The 27502-nt window shown below is 41.9% G+C and overlaps 1 protein-coding gene across 4 annotated transcripts in view; it reads left to right on the top strand.

The window, feature by feature from the left end:
- The first annotated feature begins 7031 nt into the window (after positions 1-7031).
- LOC112263077 (voltage-dependent calcium channel subunit alpha-2/delta-2-like) overlaps positions 7032-27502 on the top strand; it is a 296787-nt gene continuing 276316 nt past the window's right edge. For all 4 annotated transcript variants that reach the window (XM_042331135.1, XM_042331134.1, XM_042331138.1 and 1 more), the window contains exons 1-2: positions 7032-7413; positions 26881-26962. In XM_042331135.1, the coding sequence (XP_042187069.1) occupies positions 7298-7413; positions 26881-26962 (198 nt within the window). In that variant the 5' untranslated portion in view covers positions 7032-7297. The remainder of the gene's footprint in view (positions 7414-26880; positions 26963-27502) is intronic.

Genomic DNA, 27502 nt, shown 5'->3' with positions numbered 1-27502 from the left:
TACTGTTGCTGTCCTCCCCTCTCTATCTCTCTATACCTGTACTGCTGCTGTCCTCCCTTCTCTATCCCTCTATACCTGTACTTTTGCTGTCCTCCCTTCTCTATCTCTCTATACCTGTACTGTTGCTGTCCTCCATTCTCTATCCCTCTATACCTGTACTGTTGCTGTCCTCCCCTCTCTCCCCCTCTCTATCCCTCTATACCTGCACTGCTGCTGTCCTCCCCTCTCTATCCCTCTATACCTGTACTGTTGCTGTCCTCCCTTCTCTATCCCTCTATACCTGTACTGTTGCTGTCCTCCTCCCCTCTCTATCCCTCTATACCTGTACTGTTGCTGTCCTCCCCTCTCTATCCCTCTATACCTGTACTGTTGCTGTCCTCCCCTCTCTATCCCTCTATACCTGTACTGTTGCTGTCCTCCCTCTCTATCCCTCTATACCTGTACTGTTGCTGTCCTCCCCTCTCTATCCCTCTATACCTGTACTGTTGCTGTCCTCCCTCTCCCCCTCTCTATCCCTCTATACCTGTACTGTTGCTGTCCTCCCTCTCTCCCCCTCTCTATCCCTCTATACCTGTACTGTTGCTGTCCTCCCTTCTCTATCCTCTATACCTGTACTGTTGCTGTCCTCCCCCTCTCCCCCTCTCTATCCCTCTATACCTGTACTGTTGCTGTCCTCCCCTCTCTATCCCTCTATACCTGTACTGTTGCTGTCCTCCCCTCTCTATCCCTCTATACCTGTACTGTTGCTGTCCTCCCCTCTCTATCCCTCTATACCTGTACTGTTGCTGTCCTCCCCTCTCTCCCCCTCTCTATCCCTCTATACCTGTACTGTTGCTGTCCTCCCCTCTCCCCCCTCTCTATCCCTCTATACCTGTACTGTTGCTGTCCTCCCTTCTCTATCCCTCTATACCTGTACTGTTGCTGTCCTCCCCCTCTCCCCCTCTCTATCCCTCTATACCTGTACTGTTGCTGTCCTCCCCTCTCTCCCCCTCTCTATCCCTCTATACCTGTACTGTTGCTGTCCTCCCCTTTCTATCCCTCTATACCTGCTGTTGCTGTCCTCCCCTCTCTATCCCTCTATACCTGTACTGTTGCTGTCCTCCCCTCTCTATCCCTCTATACCTGTACTGTTGCTGTCCTCCCTTCTCTATCTCTCTATACCTGTACTGCTGCTGTCCTCCCCTCTCTATCCCTCTATACCTGTACTGCTGCTGTCCTCCCCTCTCTATCCCTCTATACCTGTACTGTTGCTGTCCTCCCCTCTCTATCCCTCTATACCTGTACTGTTGCTGTCCTCCCTCTCTATCCCTCTATACCTGTACTGTTGCTGTCCTCCCCTCTCTATCCCTCTATACCTGTACTGTTGCTGTCCTCCCTTCTCTATCTCTCTATACCTGTACTGTTGCTATCCTCCCTTCTCTATCTCTCTATACCTGTACTGTTGCTGTCCTGCCCTCTCTATCTCTCTATACATGTACTGTTGCTGTCCTCCCTTCTCTATCCCTCTATACCTGTACTGCTGCTGTCCTCCCCTCTCTCCCCCTCTCTATCCCTCTATACCTGTACTGCCGCTGTCCTCCCCTCTCTATCCCTCTATACCTGTACTGCTGCTGTCCTCCCCTCTCTCCCCTCTCTATCCCTCTATACCTGTACTGCTGCTGTCCTCCCCTCTCTATCCCTCTATACCTGTACTGCTGCTGTCCTCCCCTCTCCCCTCTCTATCCCTCTATACCTGTACTGCTGCTGTCCTCCCCTCTCTCCCCTCTCTATCCCTCTATACCTGTACTGCTGCTGTCCTGCTCTCTCCCACTCTATCCCTCTATACCTGTACTGCTGCTGTCCTGCTCTCTCCCCCTCTCTATCCCTCTATACCTGTACTGCTGCTGTCCTCCCCTCTCTATCCCTCTATACCTGTACTGCTGCTGTCCTCCCCCTCTCCCCTCTCTATCCCTCTATACCTGTACTGCTGCTGTCCTGCTCTCTTCCCTCTCTATCCCTCTATACCTGTACTGCTGCTGTCCTCCCTCTCCCCCTCTCTATCCCTCTATACCTGTACTGCTGCTGTCCTGCTCTCTTCCCTCTCTATCCCTCTATACCTGTACTGCTGCTGTCCTCCCCTCTCTATCCCTCTATACCTGTACTGCTGCTGTCCTCCCCTCTCTCCCCTCTCTATCCCTCTATACCTGTACTGCTGCTGTCCTGCTCTCTTCCCTCTCTATCCCTCTATACCTGTACTGCTGCTGTCCTCCCCTCTCCCCCTCTCTATCCCTCTATACCTGTACTGCTGCTGTCCTGCTCTCTTCCCTCTCTATCCCTCTATACCTGTACTGCTGCTGTCCTCCCCTCTCTATCCCTCTATACCTGTACTGCTGCTGTCCTCCCCTCTCTCCCCTCTCTATCCCTCTATACCTGTACTGCTGCTGTCCTCCCCTCTCTCCCCTCTCTATCCCTCTATACCTGTACTGCTGCTGTCCTGCTCTCTTCCCTCTCTATCCCTCTATACCTGTACTGCTGCTCTCTCCCCTCTCTCCCCTATCTTCCCCTCACTATCCTTCTCCCATCTTTGATTTATGCATGAGGGAGGATTTCCTTAAGACCAAAGAGGCCACCCAAGGGTCATTAAGCTTCTAGTAGAGCATGCCAACACTGGGACTCTGTTTTCACACGCACCGTGTGTGTGTGTGTGTGTGTGTGTGTGTGTGTGTGTGTGTGTGTGTGTGTGTGTGTGTGTGTGTGTGTGTGTGTGTGTGTGTGTGTGTGTGTGTGTGTGTGTGTGTGTGTGTGTGTGTGTGTGTGTGTGTGTACACATTCTTCTTCAATGTTTGTTTTATTTTGGGAGTGACCTGTTTTTTTCTGTTTTTTTTTGTGTATATGTGTGTGTGTGTTGTGTGCAGTGTCTAGTTTGGGATTGTTTGTGTGTGTTCTGTGTGTCGAATGTGTAGTGTGTGTAGAGTGTGTAGTGTGTAGAGTGTGATTGTGTGTGTGTGTTGTGTGTAGTTGGTGTTGTGTGTGTAGTGTGTATTGTGTAGTGTGTAGTGTGTGATTTTGTGTAGTGTGTGTGTTGTGTTGTGTGTAGTGTGTTGTGTGAAGAGTGTGATTGTGTGTGTGTGTTGTGTGTAGTTGGTGTTGTGTGTGTAGTGTGTATTGTGTAGTGTGTAGTGTGTGATTTTGTGTGTGTGTGTGTTGTGTTGTGTGTAGTGTGTTGTGTGAAGAGTGTGGTTGTGTGTGTGTTGTGTGTAGTGTGTGTAGTGTGTGTAGTGTGTATTGTGTAGGGTGTGTGTGATTGTGTGTGTGTGTGTTGTGTGTGTGTGTTGTGTGTGTAGTGTGTAATTGTGTGTGTAGTGTGTGGTGGGTTTTTGTTTGTGTGTGTAGTGTGTAGTGTGTGATTGTGTGTGTGTGTGTGTGTGTGTGTGTGTGTGTGTGTGTGTGTGTGTGTGTGTGTGTGTGTGTGTGTGTGTGTGTGTGTGTGTGTGTGTGTGTGTGTGTGTGTGTGTGTGTGCATGTGTGTGTGTGCGTGTGCGTGTGTTTTGCATGTGGAGGCTGGGTCATTAATTGCTCTAGGAGCGTGATTCCTTCATGCTCAGTCTGGGAGTAGGGGGAGTGACTCATCAGCAGGATGAAATGCTCTGACATTTGAGCATGAAAATCCCAGCATGCCCTGTAGCACAACACTACTGGTCTCTGTGTGTAGTTTACAGTAAAGAAAAGGTAAATACAAGAATGTGTGTAAATTGCAGTACATATGTACATTAATGTAAGAGTGAGGTCTACAGTATGTGTGTCTTACAGGAAAGATGTATTTGTGTAAACAGACAGAGAACAGGGGTTTAATAAGTCCTATCAGCATGTGCTGTCAGGTAGGGGTCTGATGACTTGGTTTCTACTGTTGGAGTTACTGTGTATATCTCTAAATGACTTCCTACATACTGTATCTCTCCACAGCCTCCCTCTGCAGGACGACCAGGTATTAGGCACCCCAGGATTATTTACAGAATCAGACAATGAAGGGTTACATGTTGTGGTGTAGAAAACCAGAGAATAATATCTACTTCATTTGGTCCAGATCTGTTTTACGGCCACATGTATAATATACTATTCCCATCCTGCATGGCAGAACACCAGCACACAGGTCACAGCAGGAAGGGGGAGGAACAGAGGGAGGGAGAGATGGATAAAGATGGAACACCAGCACACAGATCACAGCAGGAAGGGGGAGGAACAGAGGGAAAGAGAGATGGATAAGGATGGCTGTGTGTGTGTGTGTGTGTGTGTGTGTGTGTGTGTGTGTGTGTGTGTGTGTGTGTGTGTGTGTGTGTGTGTGTGTGTGTGTGTGTGTGTGTGTGTGTGTGTGTGCGGCTGGGTGGGTGGGTGTAGGGCCAGGATGCGTGTGTGTTGGTGACTTCCCCGGGCCTGGAGACAGGGGAAACAAGGTGTGATTAATTCCTCACTGACTGTGTCCTACTTGGCCTCTGCGTGGGGAGCAGTCCCCTGAAAGCGCTGGAAGGATTGGAAGGATGGAGGAGACCCAGAATAGCAAGGTCCTGACCCCTTCGTTTCTGCTCCACTCCCCAGATTAATAGTCTTTTGGCAGGTGAATTAAGAGGGCCTACCTGTCCAATGAGAGGGAGCGGGGTAGGGCACAGAGGCCCAGCCCATGTTTACCTCCTAGGCTTCTGGAGGATCAATTGGGCTTGAGGCAATTGATTTTCGTACAGGTCTCTCTTGAAAAATATATGTTTTATCTCAATAAGACTAACCTGGTTACATAAAGTTTACATAAAAAAATGTAAATCAGTGTGTTTTCACCCAGCTTAACCCTGAGGCCGCCTGAATGATATTCACTAATGAGGAGTGGGTTCGCTATAAGCATCTCAGCAGTCTGCACAATGAGATCCAGACCATGGGGCGACAAACACCCCCACCTCCCACTACTTCACTTTAAATGGACTCAGAATGTATTGATGTGACCATTTCGTGTTATAGCAAGGCTATGCAATAAAATATGTTTTTACCAGTAATGGAGGTTGTCAGTCTTTCCTCACAATGGCTTCATAAATTGCAATCATATTTGAAATGGAGAGTCCAACTCCCAACTCACTTCCTTACTACCAAAGGTGCGACAAATTGTGGTGGACAAAAAAATAGTCTTGAATCAATGTACAGGTTCATGAATATGAATAGTGTGAAATTGTCCTGGACTAAAATCTGGTACACTACTGTGACTATATATAAGAAAAAGAAGCCCCTCATCAACACAAGGCCACCGTGCTGTTGGCCTCTCAGCTTGCTCCACACTAAACCATTAATGGTCAGGCCATAGTATATTTCCATACTTGTAATTGTCTTCTCCCTCTTTACCACTGGCAGAATGGAACAGCGTTCATCACAGTAAAAAACAATGAGCCATTAATGGCACCGCTCCACCAGCTCTGTTTTATGTGTGAAAATGTCCTACATTTATATTTGTTCAGATTTCCTGTACATTATATGGTATCTGTACGTGACATCATTCTCCCCCCAGTCCAGAGACTTCCCTGTAAGTATGTAGTCATGGTGACACTGTATATTGTAAACCCTCTACACATGCCAACTCTCTGTGTGATAGAGGTTAATACAATTACTCACAATTAGAGTGGTTCTGAATGGCAGTTGCCTGTATCTCTCTCTCCTTAGGCCCCGTGGGCCTGGTGCTTTGAGAGGACTTTGCATATGTGTGAGAGGAAGGAGAAAGCAGGACGGCTGTGAGTCAGCAGAAATGGTCTATGTTGGGAAATGTGCTGATTTGAATATATCATCAGAGTATTAATTAAAGCTGGTGTCCCATTCGGAATAATGAATCAGCCCTCAGCATGTCTCTGGTACTGTGGGGCTGTCTGACTGGATCATACAAGTCTGAGAGAGAAACTCTAGACGAGGAGACTACGAGAGCGCTAGCAGGTCAATAGAACATAAACTGTAGTCCAGTAAAGGTTTGGTAAACAAACCCACATTTAGCTGATACATTGTTGCATGGAGGCTCCTCACTCCTTTATTCAGGTGAGGTTTTTCTTTCTGCCTGAGTTGCATCCTAACATGTCCTTTCTGTCCCATCTCTCAGGCCCATCTCCCATCTCTCAGGCTACCTGTCACTGACTGACAAAGCTGCTGCACAGCAAAGCGGCCCTGTGAAGTGCTGGCTGTTTGCTTCAGTTAGGAGAGCACCTGAATGTCCCCTGCTGATCGACTGAACCAAGACATACAGACAAAGCCAGCCTGGCACAGGGATCTGGAGCACCTGGATATGTCTGTTTTTATTTCAACCTTTATTGAACTAGGCATGTCTGTCAAGAACAAATTCATATTTACAATGACGGTCTACCTCGGGCCAAACCCAGACGCCGCTGGTCCAATTGTGCGCTGTCCTATGGGACTCCCAATCACGGCCGGATGTGACTAGGGAGCCCTGTTTCTGTGGCCTTGTATTTTTACTGGGTAAAAATCATGGGTAATATGGGTATCATGGGTATCATTTTGTGTTATAGATGTTAGGACACAACATGGTAATACATATTTGGGGTTGTTGAGGGTGTCTGTATAGAATCTGACTGCAACTAATCAACCTTTTGGAGACCAATTGAAACAGTTGACACAGAGAAAACAGAGGTACTGAATACATTATGCTTCTTCCTACCATATTGTTTATATTATGCTGGGTCAAACTCCTTTTAAGTTACTACAACTCATTTGGTCTGAGAGAAGCCCTTAGGAACTTTAGTGATGCAGAATGCTTACACTCTAGTTCATTTATTCCCCCTCTAGTCATGTCTGTAATTACCTAAATAAAGCCTTCATTTGTGCTCCTAATTGTTGAGTTTCCCCAGTCTTTCAGCGTGGGAACCAAGGAGGAGAGGAGAAAGCATGGAAAACAGGACAGTGATATAGACTGCACGCGCGCCCCCGTCTGTCGCGTAGGAATATTGGAGCGAATGTGTCGTCTTGTGTTCACGCGTTCGGTTGGAGAGGGAGCGAGGGGAGCAAATGTGCAAGGGAGAGGGAGGGAGGAGAGCGAGTGCGCAAAGGCACAGCAGCACCAGCGGTGGCAGCAGCGTCAATGCATCTGTGAGTCTTCGAATCGGTTGTCTTGAGCTGCCAGTCCTCTGTACGTTTCAGATTGAGATTTCACAGCGCAAGGTCTTGAGGAGCCTCGCCATCAACCGACACACTTTCGGAGCTCAGCGTTTTTTATTAGCTCTGCTCTAAGAGACTATTATCACGACCCTATTCTATTTATGCCGGTTTCTTGAATATTTAATGGAAAATGGCGATCTGCGCTCAGTCCTACGGTATATTCTGTCTGTTCTCAATCCAAACTATCCTCATCATTAGCTTATCTTCGCCGGCAACGGGGAGCCTCCGCTTCCCCCAACACTACACGTAAGTACCATTTGGGGTGCGAAAGAAACAGGGATACTGCGGAGAGCGCAGAACTGGGACAGGTGGCCCAAACAACGCTGTTTACTAGGTGCGATAATCGCGCGATGCTGTCTCTGATGTTGAAACAGAAACGCAGTTTCCGTCTCTGAACCATGCGTGAGCTATGTTATAGATATATCCTCTTGCAAGAATATTATTCTAGCAATGACAATCTAGCCATATAATATGAGGGTCTACCGCTTCTGCCCTTGCATATATTGTTGATTAGGCTATGGGATGTTGCGTTCATGGATCGATGCATCATAGGCTACTAATGGGGCACAGGTGCTCGCCGTAATAGCATGGGCATTCAATTATTAATCATGGCTTGGGATACGATTTCCGCTCAATGCAGGTCACCTATTTTTTGTCTTCTGTGTTCATAACGGATAGGCAAACATGCTACAATGTTTTTTAAAAGCATTCTGCCAGCGCATGGGTGATAGCTGCTTCGATCTATACCAAGTCACAATGCCAATCCTTTAAAACTCACAATCAAAGTAGCCTAATTATCAAGCAATACTGTTGACATTATTGCAATTTTTAATTACCGGTAGGCCTATTCAGTCAATTTAAGGCAGCAAAATGCCATACCCCTCTGGCATAACTCAGGTAGGGAAGAAAAGTGCCCGGGAGGATGTCCAAATCTAGCCCTCCGGTTGTGCGGTGGCATTCACCTGCCTGTCACCAGGTTGGTGTGAAGGAGAACGAATTCTTCAATTTAATTTTACGAATATATAGGTCTGTATATATTTCTCTCCTCGACCCAAATAGATTGGAAATATATGACAAAAAGAAGCTAAGGCACATACCTATCCTTTAGAATGGTTTTGGATTCATCTTTCCATTGTAGTGTGTTCGATGTAAGCTATTCACCTTCGTGTCCGTCAAGTTTCAGCTAGTTTTTCTTCATAATATTTCATCAAATTGTATAAACAAAACAAAACATGTATTAATTGACAGTGTTTTATTATAGTGTCTGAACGGGAATAGACTGCATAATATGTATAAGTAAATAGGTCCCCAGGCGTTTTAATAAGCATTATTGGGCCCGTTATTCACAACTTTTGAAACATAATAAAATGCTATATAAAATGGACATTTATTGCAGTAGCCTATATTTTTATTTTGTTATTTTGTGATTCAATCAATGTGTAGCCTATTTTTTTCTGCATTTCTTGTGTCAGTGGAGGTGGTCTGACTCTGGAGTCTTACTGTTGCTTTCCTTGTTTCTTCAGGGATTAAAAAAAGCAACAGTATTGTATAGCCGAGCTAATGCTTTGAGTCCGAATCCCCCCACTCTCTCTAACTGAGAAGCTTTTGGCGTTGTTTCCGATTCTGTCCCATGGATTAGGATAAATGAATCTGCAAATCCAAATACAACGGTTATTCAGCTGTTTATGTCATTTTAGATTTTATAAACGTTCATAATATCGCTTTCGGAATGTCTTTATTTGATATAAAAATATAGCATGTGTGCAGACTATGTGACTTGTGCTGCCTGATCATTGGGGTTGTGAGAGACAGTGGATTGTGCAGTCAGACGGAACAGAGTAAATAGGCATTTTAAGGTCACAGATTTAGCCGGTGGTAACTCGTGGAATAGATACCGGCTGGAATGCGTTTTTATTTTTTTATTATTCATTTAACTTTTTTGTTAAAAAAAAATATAAATCAGCATTCAGGATTAGTCCCACCCGTTCTGTAAATCGGGATCAATATGATGTATCCAATTTTAATAAAGATGGATTTGGGAACTTTCCTCCTCAGGTGCATCCACTAGTTTGATAGACTATTCAATAATTCCAAATCTATTTATTCCCTTCCAATGCATGGTTTGTAAAATAATACAATAGTATGCAGTCTGTGCGGCTACACAATCACGCACATGATGACATCCTTCTGATAGCCTAATAAAAACATGTGTAATTCAAACTGATGCTTCACCCCTCTTAGTGGGGCATTAGTAGCCTGTGTCATACATAGACTGTGTAAATTGGCAGTTGTTATCTATAGGCTATCAGGTCCTGCCTTGGAAGCTGTATTTGTAGCAGCTAGCTCAGTGTGTAGTGGGCCATTACAGGATTTATGATGGCGATTCTCACAGAGACAAATGTGTGTCAAGATATTCTAGATATAACTGTTTTAGGCTACTCCAGCCAAAATAAATATAAACATTTAGCCTACTAATCATTATTATCTTGTATTTAGGCTTTAGGCTAATAAGGAGTGTGAAGCCTTATAATTCTGTTATTGACATGATAGCCCAATTTCTAAACTGTAGGTATAGGTTACATTTCTTTCTGGACTGAGTCAACTCTTATAGGGTTATGTTACATAAGAATAGGCCCCTAGTTGTTTGGATAAGAAACTACGTTATTATTAGAGGCCATTAAGAATATCAGTAACTCACAAAAAGTATGTAAACTGGACTAAAATAGTTCTAATGAAAAGAGTCCTCAAGGTGAAAATGGTGAACCAACACTCAATGAAGAGAAAAGGGTACAACGTGACATTGGATAAAGGCAATCCAGAGGAATGGGTGACACCCTGGTGTTGTCGCCGGTGTGTGTATCACAGTGTGTGTGTGTGTGCCGAACAGTACAGTTCATTTGTTGTAACAAATAATGTTGGAGAAAACTCCTTGCAGTTATCGGAGGTGGAAAGGATCTTACCCAATCATCTCAACGTAAATGAGGTATACTTTATCTTACAATATTGTGCATAAAAGTATAGGTAATTTCACAAACATAAACATAGCTATGAAAATAGTCCAACTTCAATTATGAAAGATTTGTTCAATGCTTCACTTCACTAGAAATGACTTGGGTTTAGAGATCCATCGCCGAAACGTGGAGATGGCGTCTGACTGAAGAGCTATAGGGTTGATATTTAAACACCTTTAATTTTCATCCTGAGACAGTCTTGGATGATAGGCCCAATAAATGTCCCAAACTCGCTGAACGATATTTGATGGATTTGTAGGCCTACTTGTAGGTCTGTTCATGCCCATATTATGTAGCCTAATGAATTATTCTAGGTTCATACGAAAAGTTGTATTTAATGTGCTTTTGGATTTAATATCCTACAGCCCAAATGAAGGTCATCATTGGCTTGGTTTGAACATCAGACACATCAGCCATGAGCTTACCTTCTAAGGTCACTTGTTGAGAGTCCATAGGTCAAACCAGCAATATTTACAGTTTAGAGGGATAGTTCACACCCATTTTGTTTTTCATATCTCAGAATGAAGGTCTGTGGTAGTTTTAATGGTTGATATATTTGAAATATATTGTAGTTGATGTGTTTGTAGATTAATAATATTTACAGACAGGTGTTGTTCATTCAATCGCAAAAGGTCACACCCCTTTTCAATATCTATTCCAAAACCTAACCCTACAAGAAACCTTTCCGGGTCTTTCTGGGTCTCAAAGATCTTTGCACACCTGGATTGTACAATATTTGCAAATTACAACTTAAAAAATTCTTTAAGCTCTGTCAAATTGGTTGTGGATCATTGCTAGACAGCCATTTTCAAGTCTTGCCATAGATTTTCAAGCCGATTTAAGTCAAAACTGTAATTAGGCCACTCAGGAACATTCAATGATCAGCAACTCCAGTGTATATTTGGCCTTGTGTTTTTAGGTTATTTTCCAGCTGAAAGGTGAAGTTATCTTTCAGTGTCTGTTGGAAAGCAGACTGAACCAGGTATTCCTCTAGGATTTTGCCTGTGCTTAGCTCTATTCCGTTTCTTTTTATAAAAACATAACAATAAATGGAATAGAGCTAAAACAAAATTTCTTTGCCACATTTTTGCAGTTTTATTGCAAACAGGATGCATTGTTTTGGAATATTTTCACTCTTTCATTATAGGTTAGTATTGTGGAGTAACTGCAATGTTGCTGATCCTACCTCAGTTTTCTCCTATCACAGTAATTAAACTCTGTAACTGATTTAAAGTCCCCATTGGCCTCATGGTCAAATCCCTGAGCGGTTTCTTTCTTCTCCAGGCAACAGAGTTAGGAAGGACACCTGTATCTTTGTTGTGACTGGGTGTATTGATACACCAGTGGAGGCTCCTCAGAGGAGGAAGGGGAGGATCATTCTCCTCAGGGAATTTCATAAAAATAAAAATAATGAAACATTAAAAACGTTATTATTTTTAGTTAAAACTATTCTAAATATTCACATCACCAAATAATTGATAAAAACAAACTGTTTTGCAATGAAGGTCTACAGTAGCCTCAACAGCACTCTGTAGGGTAGCATCATGGTGTAGGCAGAGGATAGTTCGTTTCCGTCCTCCTCTGGGTACACTGACTTTAATACAAAACCTAGGAGGCTCGTGGTTCTTACCCCCTTCCATAGACTTACACAGTAATTTTGACAACTTCCAGAGGACGACCTCCAACCTATCAGAGCTCTTGCAGCATGAACTGATAAGTTGTTCATCAAAGGATCAGATAATTAATCTAGTACTGAAAGCATAAGATACAGCTTGCTAGCACTGCAGTGCGTAAAATGTGGTGAGTAGTTGACTCAAAGAGAGAGAAAGACAATAGTTGAACAGTTTTGAACAAATACATTAAAAAATGAACAAGTGGACAGCGTGCGCTAGACATAGTTTGTTGTATTTTTTTTTCACTTTCACTTACTTAGCTAGCGAATGCAGCTAGCTAGTATAGTTTACTCAAACACCAGGATCAAACAGAGATGGATGCTATGTTAGCTAGGTGGCTATGGCTATCAAACAGTGGAACTCTTCCAAGTCAATGTCATCTTTTGGTTTTATTAATTTATTGTCACCGGGGCCCGCCGATGTAACTGCTAAACTGCTCGCTGCTAACTGTACACTGTGCTGCATGATTGTAGTGCGTTAGTTCTTGTACCTTTGTTGACTATGGCGTTAATATGCTGTCAACGATGTAGGCTGTGTGTAGCGGTTAGCGAGTTTTTCTTAAAACAGAAGCAAACTGAACGAAATGGGGATGAACATACCTGAATTTGTCCAATAGAAATTCTCGTTTGCAACTGTTAGACTACCGATTACACCCTAGATCAAATAGATGCAGGCAAGAGTGTGCAAGGTGGTATTGAATGTGTCAATGTCTGTCACCTTGATTACTCAAATTGCTCTCGATCTGTGCACCTACGTTGTAAACTATAACTCATCGGCTAGGTTGTAGCAACCTCATGATGGGTATAGGGAAAATGTTAGTATCATGCAGTAGCCTAAACCTATCGATGTTACATTGACATGGGTGTATGGAATATGAATGACAGTCATCCAATATGCTGTAGCTAATAGATATAAGGCCATGCTCATTAATAACAATATTGTCCTCTCTCATCTTAAACGGCACCGACCGCCACTGTGATTCACCATCCAAAGTGTAATTAGTGACAAAATGTAAATTTGATCTATATTTAATTCAGGCTGTAACAAAACAAAATGTGGAAAAAGTCAGGGGGTTGATTACTTTCTGAAGGCACTGTAATTACTACTTTAGTAATGTAGAGGTCGTGCTTTATTTGTTATTAAATGTGTGTATTAAGGAACAATTGTACCCCATTAGTTGTTGTTTTTTCTGTAGATTTCATTGATGTTGATGAAATGATAATGACTTTAACAGAATTGATTTGAGTGAGGGACAGAGAGCAGAAGGGCAGGGACCCTCTAAAATAGGAAGGGTCTGCTGTCTTCCGCAACGAAGGCCTGTTTGTGAGTGTGTGCTTGTTTTTGTGTGTGTGTGTGAGTGTGTGTGTGTTTGTGTGAGTGTGTTTTAGATTAGTATGTATACAATTTAGTTGTGTCTGTCTACAGTATGTGTGATTGTGTATAGGCGACTGTACTGTACACTAGTCAAGTTGTGTAAGGAGTATTTAGCTTGGGGACAGAGGCATTGTCACTACAGATGTCAAATCTTAATTTGACCTATATTCTCACAGCAAAATAATCCTGCAGTAACAGGATTTGAACATTTAGTCCATAATGTTACTTGATCAGAGGCTAGGCTATTAGCTGTCCAGAAGTAGGCTACATGAGAAGTGCAATACTGCTAATATAACCGTGTGTTAGTGTGGGTTTTCCGTTCATTTATGTATACTGAACAAAAATATAAATGCAAAATGCAACAATTTCAAAGATTTTACTGAGTTACAGTTCATATAATGAAATCAGTCAATTGAAATAAATTCCTTAGGCCCTAATCTATGGATCTCACATGACTGGGCAGGGGTGCAGCCATCGGGGGGCCTGGGAGGGCATAGGCACACCCACTGAGGAGCCAGGCCCAGCCAATCAGAATGAGTTTTTCTCCTCAAAATGGCTTTATTACAGACCGAAATACTTCTCAGGACCAAAACAACAACAAAAGAGTGTTCAAATTAAGATCCTACATCTGTAGCTGTCAGCGTCAGTTCATTCTGCTCCAGTGTGGTCTGTTTTCACTTCATTGCTACCGGTGAGCTTTTCATAGTCAGTGAGCTTTCTTCAGCAATCCTGCCTTGCGCAATCCTGTTAGAGGCCTCTCTCTTTCCTTGTCTTGTACTCTATATCATATACACATTATAAACACAGTCAGTACACAAGTCTATATCTTAGTAACATTTGAACATGTGTTTGGCTCTATACTCACAGAGGCCTATGTATTATCTGATTCCTGTCAGTGGGCCTTGTTAAAGATATGACGTACCGTTAACTACCCTCAGTGCTTCCAGGTCTCACTGTCACTTCTTGGCAGACTGGTATTGCTTAAAGGGACATTTCACCACATACACTACTGTTCAAAGGTTTGGGGTCACTTAGATATGTCAGAGCCTGGACTCGAACCAGGATCTCAAACGGCACAGCTTAGACCACCGTGCCACTCGGGAGGCCATTGATGTAGATATGTACACTACAGTTCAAAAGTTTGGTGTCACTTAGAAATGGCCTTGTTTTTAAAAGAGAACCACATTTTTTGTTCATTAAAATAACATAATATTAATCAGAAATACAGTGTAGACATTGTTAATACTGTAAATGACTGTTGTAGCTGGAAACGGCTGATTTTTTTATGGAATATCTACCTAGGCGAATAGAGGACCATAATAAGCAACCATCACTCCTGTGTTCCAATGACACGTTGTGTTAGCTAATCCAAGTTTATTATTTTAAAAGGCTAATTGATCATTAGAAAACCCTTTTGCAAATATGTGCACAACTGAAAACTGTTTTTCTGATTAAAGAAGCAATAAAACTGGCCTTCTTAAGACTAGTTGAGTATCTGGAGCATCAGCATTTGTGGGTCTCGATTACACGCTCAAATGGCCAGAAACAAATAACTTTCTTCTGAAACTTGTCAGTCTATTCTTGTTCTGAGAAATTAAGGCTATTCCATGCAAGAAATTACCAAGAAACTGAAGATCTCGTACAACGCTGTGTACTACTCCCATCACAGAACAGCGCAAACTGGCCCTAACCAGAATAGAAAGAGGAGTGGGATGCCCTAGTGTACAACTGAGCAAGAGGACAAGTACATTAGTGTCTAGTTTGAGAAACAGACACCTCACAAGTCCTCAACTGGCAGCTTCATTAAATAGTACCCTTAAAACACCAGTCTCAACGTCAACAGTGAGGAGGCGACTTTGTCCAGTGTCTGTGTTCTTGCCCATCTTAATCTTTTGTTTTTATTGGCCAGTCTGAGATATGGCTTTTTCAATGGAACTCTGCCTAGAAGTCTAGCATACCGGAGTCGCCTCTTCACTGTTGACATTGAGACTGGTGTTTTGTGGGTACTATTTAATGAAGCTGCCAGTTGAGGACTTGTGAGGTGTCTGTTGGCTCTGGTAGACTGTTTTGTCTATCAGAGCCAATTCACCCTTTAAATGGAAATGTAAGGTCCCTGGACTAAGGAGTAACGATATGCTCCTTTAGTCCAATATTGGGCCATGATATTTCTAGCTGTTGTACATACAGTGGGGCAAAAAAGTATTTAGTCAGCCACCAATTGTGCAAGTTCTCCCACTTAAAAAGATGAGAGAGGCCTGTAATTTTCATCATATAAACTATGACAGACAAAATGAGGGGGAAAAAATCCAGAAAATCACATTGTAGGATTTTTAATGAATTTATTTGCAAATTATGGTGGAAAATAAGTATTTGGTCACCTACAAACAAGCAAGATTTCTGGCCCTCACAGACCTGTAACTTCTTCTTTAAGAGGCTCCTCTGTTCTCCACTCGTTACCTGTATTAATGGCACCTGTTTGAACTTGTTATCAGTATAAAAGACACCTGTCCACAACCTCAAACAGTCACACTCCAAACTCCACTATGGCCAAGACCAAAGAGCTGTCAAAGGACACCAGAAACAAAATTGTAGACCTGCACCAGGCTGGGAAGACTGAATCTGTAATAGGTAAGCAGCTTGGTTTGAAGAAATCAACTGTGGGAGCAATTATTAGGAAATGGAAGACATACAAGACCACTGATAATCTCCCTCGATCCACGCAAGATCTCGCAAGATCTCCACGCAAGATCTCACCCCGTGGGGTCAAAATGATCACAAGAACGGTGAGCAAAAATCCCAGAACCACACGGGGGGACCTAGTGAATGACCTGCAGAGAGCTGGAACCAAAGTAACAAAGCCTACCATCAGTAACACACTACGCCGCCAGGGACTCAAATCCTGCAGTGCCAGACATGTCCCCCTGCTTAAGCCAGTACATGTCCAGGCCCATCTGAAGTTTGCTAGAGAGCATTTGGATGATCCAGAAAAAGATTGGAAGAATGTCATATGGTCAGATGAAACCAAAATATAACTTTTTGGTAAAAACTCAACTCATCGTGTTTGGAGGACAAAGAATGCTGAGTTGCATCCAAAGAACACCATACCTACTGTGAAGCATGGGGGTGGAAACATCATGCTTTGGGGCTGTTTTTCTGCAAAGGGACCAGGACGACTGATCCGTGTAAAGGAAAGAATGAATGGGGCCATGTATCGTGAGATTTTGAGTGAAAACCTCCTTCCATCAGCAAGGGCATTAAAGATGAAATGTGGCTGGGTCTTTCAGCATGACAATGATCCTAAACACACCGCCCGGGCAACGAAGGCGCTGGAGTGGCCTAGCCAGTCTCCAGATCTCAACCCCATAGAAAATCTTTGGAGGGTGTTGAAAGTCCGTGTTGCCCAGCAACAGCCCCAAAACATCACTGCTCTAGAGGAGATCTGCATGGAGGAATGGGCCAAAATACCAGCAACAGTGTGTGAACACCTTGTGAAGACTTACAGAAAACGTTTGACCTCTGTCATTGCCAACAAAGGGTATATAACAAAGTATTGAGATAAACTTTTGTTATTGACCAAATACTTATTTTCCACCATAATTTGCAAATAAATTCATTAAAAATCCTACAATGTGATTTTCTGGATTTTTTTCCCTCATTTTGTCTGTCAGAGTTGAAGTGTACCTATGATGAAAATTACAGGCCTCTCTCATCTTTTTAAGTGGGAGAACTTGCACAATTGGTGGCTGACTAAATACTTTTTTCCCCCACTGTATGTATATAACGGGGTTTTATATATATTTATATATATATATATATATATATATATATATATATATATATATATATATATATATATATTTTTTTTACAAGTGTACTGACAAGTGACTAAATGATTCCAGCTGCATCAAAAACCAATAAAATGTTGACTTCAACTTCTGGATCAATTCATTGTGATAATTATTAAATGTATTTGGATAAACTAGCTTATCATTTATCATTTAAACTTAAATGTGTTGGCAAAGTAAACATGTTTCAATAAAACAGCAGATTAGTCTGTCAATATAGCAAATAAGTAGACATGACTTGTATTCAAGGCCAAGTCTATTTGCTCAGGAGACCGAGGTGAGTTTACACAGCAGTACACAGGAACAGTTATGGCAATGTATGACATATATACAGTAGAAAGAAAAATATACTACTTACGCTTATAATAAATACTACAGTTCTACAAAGGGAATACTTACATAATATGGTATGTTTGGTGGGTGCAGTGAGGTGTTCGGTATCACTTTGATACAAGGGGAGATTGTTGTTATGGGACCTTTCACATCTCTTGAGTCATCAACTTATTTGTTCATGGCCAATCATTGTGTACTGTCTGTATTCTTACAGTGGCAGCATGGTGTAGAATATGAGACATCCCACAAACACACATTAACTAGCTAGTTATAACACACAGTTATAGTTACTCCAAGACTAATATGAGTCATAAAGCCAAAGTAATTCCGCTACTCTCCGCCAACATCATTAAAACATGCATCCAGTTCTGATCCGAATGAGAGGCACCGAGGCTAGCTACTGTAGACTAGTTAACTAACTAGCTATAATATTGTACTACGGTATATTTTAAGTATAGCAAAAACAGCTAGCTAAATTTGGCTAGCCTGGCTTGTAGAGGTACTAGCAAGCCTCGTTATGGCCGAATCGATCAAATTGTACTTTACTGAAAAACACTGCCTTGTGTAAAAAGATAGGTTATATTGACAGTTAGCTACCGACAGCAAAACAACTTAATTTTTTGTCATTTGCCCTCCTGAGTCCTGGTCCAGCTGGTCTAGGCTGCCGCCGCTGCTTGCTGGTCTCGCAACTTCTCTTCAGTTTATTCCGGCACAAATAAATAGGGCTGTGTGTTCCTATGTAAAAGAACATCAAAAAATGTTTCATCGCCCAGCTCTTCTTGGGAAGAGGAATCATCAGAAGCAGCCATTGTAGCTAATTATTTAGCAATCTCGGTTCGACAGTGCATGGTAACATAGCTCCAATGAAACTGTAAACTGGTACCGCCCCCGTTTGGAAAAGCCTGCCTTCGAGTTTGGGAGCAAGGAAGTAGGGCTCCCGTCAGGCTGTAGTCTTTACAAAGCCAGGGAAAATGAGTCAACCTAGATATGCTGCAACATCGTTGGGAGAAGTCCTATGGCTCTATTGAAGAAGGACAACCATATCTACTCCCTGATACTGTGATCGTGCAATCGGCGAAACACAAAGGCCACAATAATTGCTACAAAACATGACTCCATTTTTTTTTTAGATCAGGCAGTAGGCTCAATCAACCAATGATGTTTCCCAGCGCGGAAATAAAAAAGACAGGTCTAGTGCATAATTATGTCTGAAACACCCTCTTATCAATCAGATTTAATAGATCTGTCTTTTCTTGTCTTTCATAAGAATCTTTTAACGCTGACATTTATTTTTGTCATATTATTAAGAGACAAATTACATCTACATTTGAGTCATTTAGCAGGCGCTCTTATCCAGAGAGCAAATGACAGTGTGTCTGAACTGAAAGGCTGCGTGGCTCAGAGCCGGCTGCTGCTGTCTCGTCAAAACACAAGCACAAACTAGATGGTAACTTTACATGAAGTAAAGATGTGCGGCTTGCTTTAGATTTAAAAAAAAAGTGGTAGTGTAAGAAGTTGACATAGTTTTACTTTACTAAATAAAGCAAAGCAGTTACATGTAGTCAAAGTTACATTTACTAAAATAATTGGTCTGATTACTTTGATAGACTACTTTATCAACCTTATCAACCTTATTACTTTGGATTGTGGCACATTCAGATCACGAAATGTCTAAACTACAGTTGTTGTGAAAACTGAAAGATTAAAGACAGGACAAAGTGATCTTCTGTCAGAAGAGGGGAATAAAAGGCAGGATCATGTGGACAACACTTTTAGGAAAGCAAAGCAACGCAGAATAATAGATACACAATTTTATTTTGTAAAACCTTCAGTGTAAATTAAGTTTGATTTTAGTTGAATGATGATGTAATGATTAGAATATTTTAGGCTATTATTTGGAGAGAGAAATATGATGGTGCATCTAGTGATGAAAGCTCTTTAGAAGTTTATTTTTGGGGGTAGTTGAAGAACTATGTAGAATAGGTTCGTATGTAGACCTACTGATAGCTAGCTGTAGTTCTATCTAAATTAAAAAATCTCTTTAGGCTAACAGTGATCGCTGAAAAGTACATTTCCTGAAGAAAATGTGATGTGCTTTCTAGCTTGTTTAAAAGTATGTATGGTTTTGAAATAAGTTATAGTAGTGGTAGTGTCTACAGTTTTAATTCATGGTGAATAGTTATAGTTGAACATGTAGGTTGATGAAAATATTGATTGATTGTTTGATTGGTTCATAGGATAGGATAACCTGAACATGTGAAAGTTGGTTTGTTGTCTTTAGCTTGAACAGTTCAAGAGTTGCAATTATTATTGATGGATATTATACTGTATGCTAATGTATGCACATTTAAGTATTTATTTTACAGTGCCTTCAGAAAGTATTCACAATTTAATTTAAAAAATGTAGAATCTATGAGAATAGAAAGGTTCAGAACTTTTGTGAAACATCGCAGCACAGTTGAAAAATCTATGGTAAATATAAATTAAATCTGGATGGTGTTCAGAGATAGATGGGAGGGGTTGAGTGGAGCTGAATGGGACTAAAAACCATCAAAATATAACTATTGTAAAATATACTGTGCCCGTGAACTGTATATAGTATGTATAAGCTGTAAGTAGAAGCCTACGTTTTGTTGTTCATTAGTTTACTCCAATTAGGGGAGGGTTGTTAGGGGAAAATAATACATGAAAAATATAAAAATATATTTTATGTATATATATATATATTCTTTACAGTATATGGGGGATTGGAAAAGTGGCAATTACATTGATGGAATTCACAATCTATCTGTGATATTACAGCTGATCTACCCCTTAATTAAAAAAAATAATAATAATAAAGTATTCACAGTTCTTGTCTTTTTCCACATTTTGTTGTGACACAGCCTGAATTTAAAATAGATTTAATTGAGATTTTGTGTAGCTGGCCAACACACAATACCTCATAATGGCAAAGTGGAATTATGTTTACTACTAATTAATTTAAAAAGAAAAGCTGAAATGTCTTGAGCCAATAACTATTCAACCCCTTTGTTATGGCAAGCATGAATAAGTACATGAGTAAAAATGTGCTTAACGTGTAACGTAATAAGTTGCATGGGCTCATCTCTGTGTGCAATCATAGTGTTTAACATGATTTTTGAATGACTACCTCATCTCAGTACCCCACACAAACAATTATCTGTAAGGTCCCACAATCGAGCAGTGAATTTCAAACACAGATTCAACCACAAAGACCATGGAGGTTAACCAATGCCTTGCAAAGAATGGCACCTATTGGTAGAGCATGGTGAAGTTATTAATTACACTTTGGATGGTGTATCAATACATCCAGTCACTACAAAGATACACTCATCCTTTATAACTTAGTTGCCGGAGTGGAAGGTAACCGCTCAGGCATTGCATCATGAGGCTAATGGTGACTTTAAAAGTGTTACAGAGTTTCATGGCTGTGATAGGAGAACACTGACGATGCCTCAGCAACGTGGTAGTTACTCCACAAAACTAACCTAAATGAAAAGAACGCGTCCTGTTTGCAATAAGGCACTAAAGTAAAACTGCAAAAAATGTGGCAAAGAAACTTTATTTCCTGAATAGTAAATGTTATGTTTGACGCAAATCCAATACGACACGTCACTGAGTACCACTCTTCATATTTTCCATTATGCTGCATCACGTTATGGGAATAAACGTAATAGAGCTAAGCACAGGCAAAATCCTAGAGGAAAATATTGTTCAGTCTGCTTTCTAACAGACACCGGGAGACAAATTCACATTTTAACTGGACAATAACCTAAAACACAAGGCCAAATATACACTGGAGTTGCTTACCAAGATGACATGAAATGTTCCTGAGTGGCCCAGTTACTGTTTTTGCTTAATTAAATCGTCTTGAAAATCTATGGCAAGACTTGAAAATGGCTGTTTAACAATGATCAACAACCAACTTGACAGAGCTTGACGAATTTAAAAAAGTATAATGTCCAAATATTGTACAATCCAGGTGTGCAAAGCTCTTAGAGCTGTAATTGCTGCCAAAGGTGATTCTAACATGTATTGTCTCTGGGGGTTGAATACTTATGTAATCAAGGCAAAGGATGAAGAATCTCAAATATAATATACTGTATATTGGATTTGTTTAACACTTTTTTGGTTAATACATGATTCCATATCTGTGATTTCATAGTTGTGATGTCTTCACTATTATTATACAATGTAGAAAATAGTCAAAATAAAGAAAAACCCTTGAATGAGTAGGTGTGTCCAAACTTTTGACTGGTACTATACAGTCGTGGCCAAAAGTTTTGAGAATGACACAAATATACATTTTCACAAAGTCTGCTACCTCAGTTTGTATGATCGCAATTTGCATATACTACAGAATGTTATGAAGAGTGATCAGATGAATTGCAATTAATTGCAAAGTCCCTCTCTGCCATGCAAATTGTAACGTTCTTCATCGAAACAGACAAACTAGACATACAACATAGAATGCCCACTCATATCACACCCTGACCAAACAAAACATAGAAACAAACAATGCAAACTATGGTCAGAGTGTGACACAACTGAACTGAATCCCCCCAAAACATTTCCACTGCATTTCAGCCCTGCCACAAAAGAACCAGCTGACATCATGTCAGTGATTCTCTCGTTATAACACAGGTGTGAGTGTTGACGAGGACAAGGCTGGAGATCACTCTATCATGCTGATTGAGTTTGAATAACAGACTGGAAGCTTCAAAGGGAGGGTGGTGCTTGGAATCATTGTTCTTCCTCTGTCAAACATGGTTACCTGCAAGGAAACATGTGCCGTCATCATTGCTTTGCACAGAAAGGGCTTCACAGACAAGGATATTGCTGTCAGTAAGATTGCACCGAAATCAACCATTTATCGGATCATCAAAAACTTAAAGGAGAGCGGTTCAATTGTTGTGAAGAAGGCTTCAGGGCGCCCAAGAAAGTCCAGCAAGCGCCAGGACTGTCTCCTAAAGTTGATTCAGCTGCCGGCACCACCAAGAAGGGCAGCAAAGAGGCCACTCCTATCCAGGAAAAACATCAGGGACAGACTGATATTCTGCCAAAAGTACAGGGATTGGACTGCTGAGGACTGGGGTAAAGTCATTTTCTCTGATGAATCCCCTTTCTGATTGTTTGGGGCATCCGGAAAAAGCTTGTCCGGAGAAGACAAGGTGAGCGCTACCATCAGTCCTGTGTCATGCCAACAGTAAAGCATCCTGAGACATTCACTCACAATTTTGCCTAAGAACACAGCCATGAATAAAGAATGGTACCAACACATCCTCCAAAAGCAACTTCTCCCAACCATCCAGGAACAGTTTGATGATGAACAATGCATTTTCCAGCATGATGGAGCACCTTGCCATAAGGCAGAAGTGATAACTAAGTGGCTCGGGGAACAAAACATTGATATTTTGGGTCCATGGCCAGGAAACTCCCCAGACCTTAATACCATTGAGAACTTGTGGTCAATCCTCAAGAGGCGGGTGGACAACCCCCCCCACAAATTCTGACAAACTCCAAGCATTGATTATGCAAGAATGGGCTGCCATCAGTCAGGATGTGGTTCCAGAAGTTAATTGACAGCATGCCAGGGCGGATTGCAGAGGTCTTGAAAAAGAAGGGTCAACACTGCAAATATTGACTATTTCCATCAACTTCATGTAATTGTCAATAAAAGCCTTTGACACTTATGAAATGCTTGTAATTATACTTCAGTATTCCATAGTAACATCTGACAAAAATATCTCAAGACACTGAAGCAGCAAACTTTGTGGAAATTAATATTTGTGTCATTCTCAAAACTTTTGTCCACGACTGTATATACTTTTTTTAATGTTCAAATCTTTCTTCCACTTTGACATTACAGAGTATTTTGTGTGGATCATTGATTTAAAAAAAGGCAATTAAATCCATTTTAATCCCACCTTGTAACACAACAAAATGTGGAAAAAGTGGAGTGTGAATACTTTGTGAAGTCACTTAATAGTGCAGACAAGAGTTAGACCAGAGCTAGTGTGAACCAGAGTTAGCTAATTATGCACAGGACCAGATCAAACCAGCGCTACTGCAGACCAGAGCAGTAGTTTGGTCAGTAGTTGTGGTCAGTGTCTAAACTACAGTTTTGCATGTGAAAATTGAAAGAAGTGCATTGAGAAGAGATCGGGTGAAATATGAAGCGAGTGAACTGAGACAGCTTCACTCTATCCAATTAGAGCAGAAAGATCAATTGTACAGCCCTCCCTTCTCTTTACAGACAGGCGAACTAGCCAGTTGAGTTATTTAGAGCGCAGGGCACGATCCTGAGAAGGAGGATGATGCGCTGTTGCCTCGGATGCTTCCTTGTAGCTACTTTCTTGGTGTTCACAATTCTTCACCATCATTACACTATTGTTCTAAATTCAATTACCTTCTTCAACCTCATCATAATATTTGCCTGTGCTGCCACGTGCGCTTCTCTGTGTGTGTGAGTATCCATCGCAACGGCTCCATTTGGGCTGCTCAATGATGAGACATGAGAGAGCTGCTTTAGCTAGCTACTTTTCCTCACTCTAAACTCTGACAAACAGCTGTAACTTCTGATTGGTATGAGATAATTCTGTTTAGACTCTAGCAGAGAAGTAGACCAAGATGTCTGAAGTGCTGTGTTATTTCGGTTACTAAAACAGCTGTATCGTGAGATTGGTTGCAGATCTTTTTGCTTCAATTTCAGATTTGAATAACAGGGAAATAGACCAGGTGTCATACCCTCTAACTTTTTGTTGCATTTACTGTGAATGGAAGTCATTGTCGTTGCATTTACTGTGAATGGAATGTTGGAAGTGATAATGTCACAATGGGACCTTTAGAATGTAGAGGGAATTCCATGCAAGTGGATGAAGGACAACAAAAAAAACGGACTAAAAGCTTAATAATTTAAAAAGCATAAAAGATATCAAAATGTTGTATACATGCACACTCTTCCAGACCGGTCTACACATTTGAAAGTTTGAATGACGTTTATAGCTTAAATAGTGTAAGTTGAATAGCGTTCCAAATAATAATAATAATAATAAGTATGATGAAGATTTAAAGGGGAGAGTCATGCCTCGCAAGCCCCAATACAAATATGAGCGAAGAAAGGGCTTCATGTTTGTAGAGTTACTATTTCCTTAACATTTGTACATGGAAGCACAGCTGTGAGCTGCCCAGTGACACGAGCCTACCAGACGAGCTAAATTACTTCTATGCTCGCTTCAAGGCAAGTAACACTGAAACATGCTTGAGAGCATCAGCTGTTCCGGACGATTGTGTGATCACGCCGTAGTCAATGTGAATAAGACCTATAAAGAGGTCAACATTCACAAGGCCGCAGGGCCAGACGGATTACCAGGACGTGTACTCCGAGCATGCGCTGACCAACTGGCAAGTGTCTTCACTGACATTTTCAACTTGGCCCTGACTTATTCTGTAATACCAACATGTTTCAAACAGACCACCATTGTCCCTGTACCCAAGAACACTAAATCAACCTGCCTAAATGACTACTGACCCGTAGCACTCACGTCTGTAGCCATGAAGTGCTTTGAAAGGCTGGTCATGGCTCACATCAACACCATTATCCCAGAAACCCTAGACCCTCTCCAATTTGTATACCGCCCCAACGGATTCACAGATGATGCAATCTCTATTGCACTCAACACTGCCCTTTCCCATCTGGACAAAAGGAACACTTATGTGAGAATGCTATTCATTGACTACAGCTCAGCGTTCAACACCATAGTTCTCTCAAAGCTCATCAATAAGCTAAGGACCCTAGGACTAAACACCTCCCTCTGCAACTGGATCCTGGACTTCCTGAGGGCCGCCCCCAGGTGGTAATGGTAGGTAACAATACATTCGCCATGCTAATCCTCAACACGGGGGCCCCTCAGGGGTGCGTGCTTATTCCCCTCCTGTACTCCCTGTTCACTCATGACTGCATGGCCAGGCATGACTCCAACACCATCGTCAAGTTTGCCGATGACACAACAGTGGTAGGCCTGATCACCGACAACGATGAGACAGCCTATAGGGAGGAGGTCAGAGACCTGGCTGTGTGCGTGGTGCCAGGACAACAACCTCTCCCTCAACGTGATCAACACAAAGGAGATGATTGTGGACTGAATGAAAAGGAGGACAGAGCACACCCTCATTCTTATCGACAGGGCTGTAGTGGAGCAGATTGAGAGCTTCAAATTACTTGGTGTCCACATTACCAACAAACTATCATGGTCCAAACACTAAGACAGTCATGAAGAGGACCCGACAAAGCCTATTCCCCCTTAGGAGACTGAAAATATTTGGCATGGGTCCTCAGATCCTCAAAAGGTTCTACAGCTGCACCATCGAGAGCATCCTGACTGGTTACATCACTGCCTGGTATGGCAACTGCTCGGCCTCCTACCACAAGGCACTACAGAGGGTAGTGTGTACGGCCCGGTACATCACTGGGGCCAAGCTTCCTGCCATCCAGGACCTCTATACCAGGGGATGGCAGAGGAAGGCCCTAAACATTGTCAAGGACTCTAGCGACCCTAGTCAAGGGTTGTGCCCCAGCAACGTTGTGCCCCAGCACATTGTACCAGTATCACCTGTATATAACCTTGCTATTGCTACTTTACTGCTGCTTTTTATTTATTTGTTACTTTTATTTGTTACTATTTTTTTACTTGACACAGATTTTTCTTAACTTCTTAAAGCATTGTTGGTTAAGGGCTTGCAAGTAAGCATTTCATTCGGCACATGTGACAAATACAATTTGATTAGACTTACTTTTTATTATTACTCATTAATGATCTATTTTATGTATGTGAGTGTAATTATTTCTCTTTTAGATGGGGGTGGTTGATGCCTGGGTGGGTAGGGCCTCCACTCTAAGTTGCTAACTCTTGCTGATTGAACAGCAGCTTGTGAACATCTTGATCCAGTCATTTGTAGTCTTGGTGGGAGATCTACAGTGGGGTACTCCAGATGTTTCATCTCTTCATTCCAGACTTGGCTTCATCCACTGAGAGAGCCTCCTGCTTATTGTGCACTTCTATCAGACCTGCATTTTAAATGTTTTATTACATGCCCTTTTAAGCTGTGCTACTGATCCAAGCCCAGCTTTCAGAACACACGCTCACACTCCATCCAACCAGAACCTTACTGGGATGATTGACATCTGGAAGGGATGTTGATGAATGAAACTGATGCTAGGAGATAAAAAATAAGTGTGTCTATGGAGGGAAGGAGGGGAGTGGGTGATGGACAGACAGACAGACAGACAGACAGACAGACAGACAGTAACCCCCCACAAAAACATATATCACATGCAGTATATACAGTACATCACATGAGGTAAATAAGGGAAGGGAATGTACTTTTTTACAGCCTCATATTATTTATGAAAAGCATGAATATTAAAGTTACAGCTGTGTGTCTTTGTTCCTTCAGAATGATGCATTGGGCAGGCCGCATTGAGAAGGAGCTGGAGAAGACTATACAGTTGGTCACTGGAACCCAGCAGATAAGAGGGGTAAGTACTGGGAACTGGACTTCGTTTGAGGTTTAAGATCATATCTGATCCCATGCATCTACTGCAGAGGTAGCCTGCAGAGTTCTGTCATACTATCCAGGTCTGTGCCCAAACAATTCAAGCTTTTACTTTAAAAAATCCACCTTTCCAGAAATAAATCTCTCACCGTTGCCACTGGTTATAGACCCCCCTCAGCCCCCAGCTGTCCCCTGGACACCATATGTGAATTGATTTCCCCCCATCTATCTTCAGAGTTCGTACTGTTAGGTGACCGAAACCGTTTTACAATCTAAGCTAGACGCCCTCAATCTCACACAAATTATCAAGGATCCTACCAGGTACAACCCTAAATCCGTAACCATGGGCAACCTCTTAGATATCATCCTGACCAACTTTCCTTCTAAATACACCTCTGCTGTCTTCAACCAGGATCTCAGTGATCACTGCCTCATTGCCTGCGTGCGTAATGGGTCCGCAGTCAAACGACCACACCTCATCACTGTCAAACGCTCCCTAAAACACTTCAGTGAGCAGGCCTTT

Source organism: Oncorhynchus tshawytscha, linkage group LG02 (assembly GCF_018296145.1).
Source record: "Oncorhynchus tshawytscha isolate Ot180627B linkage group LG02, Otsh_v2.0, whole genome shotgun sequence".
In the NCBI taxonomy this organism is placed as follows: Eukaryota; Metazoa; Chordata; class Actinopteri; order Salmoniformes; family Salmonidae; genus Oncorhynchus; species Oncorhynchus tshawytscha.
This window is presented reverse-complemented; position numbering and strand designations above follow the sequence as displayed.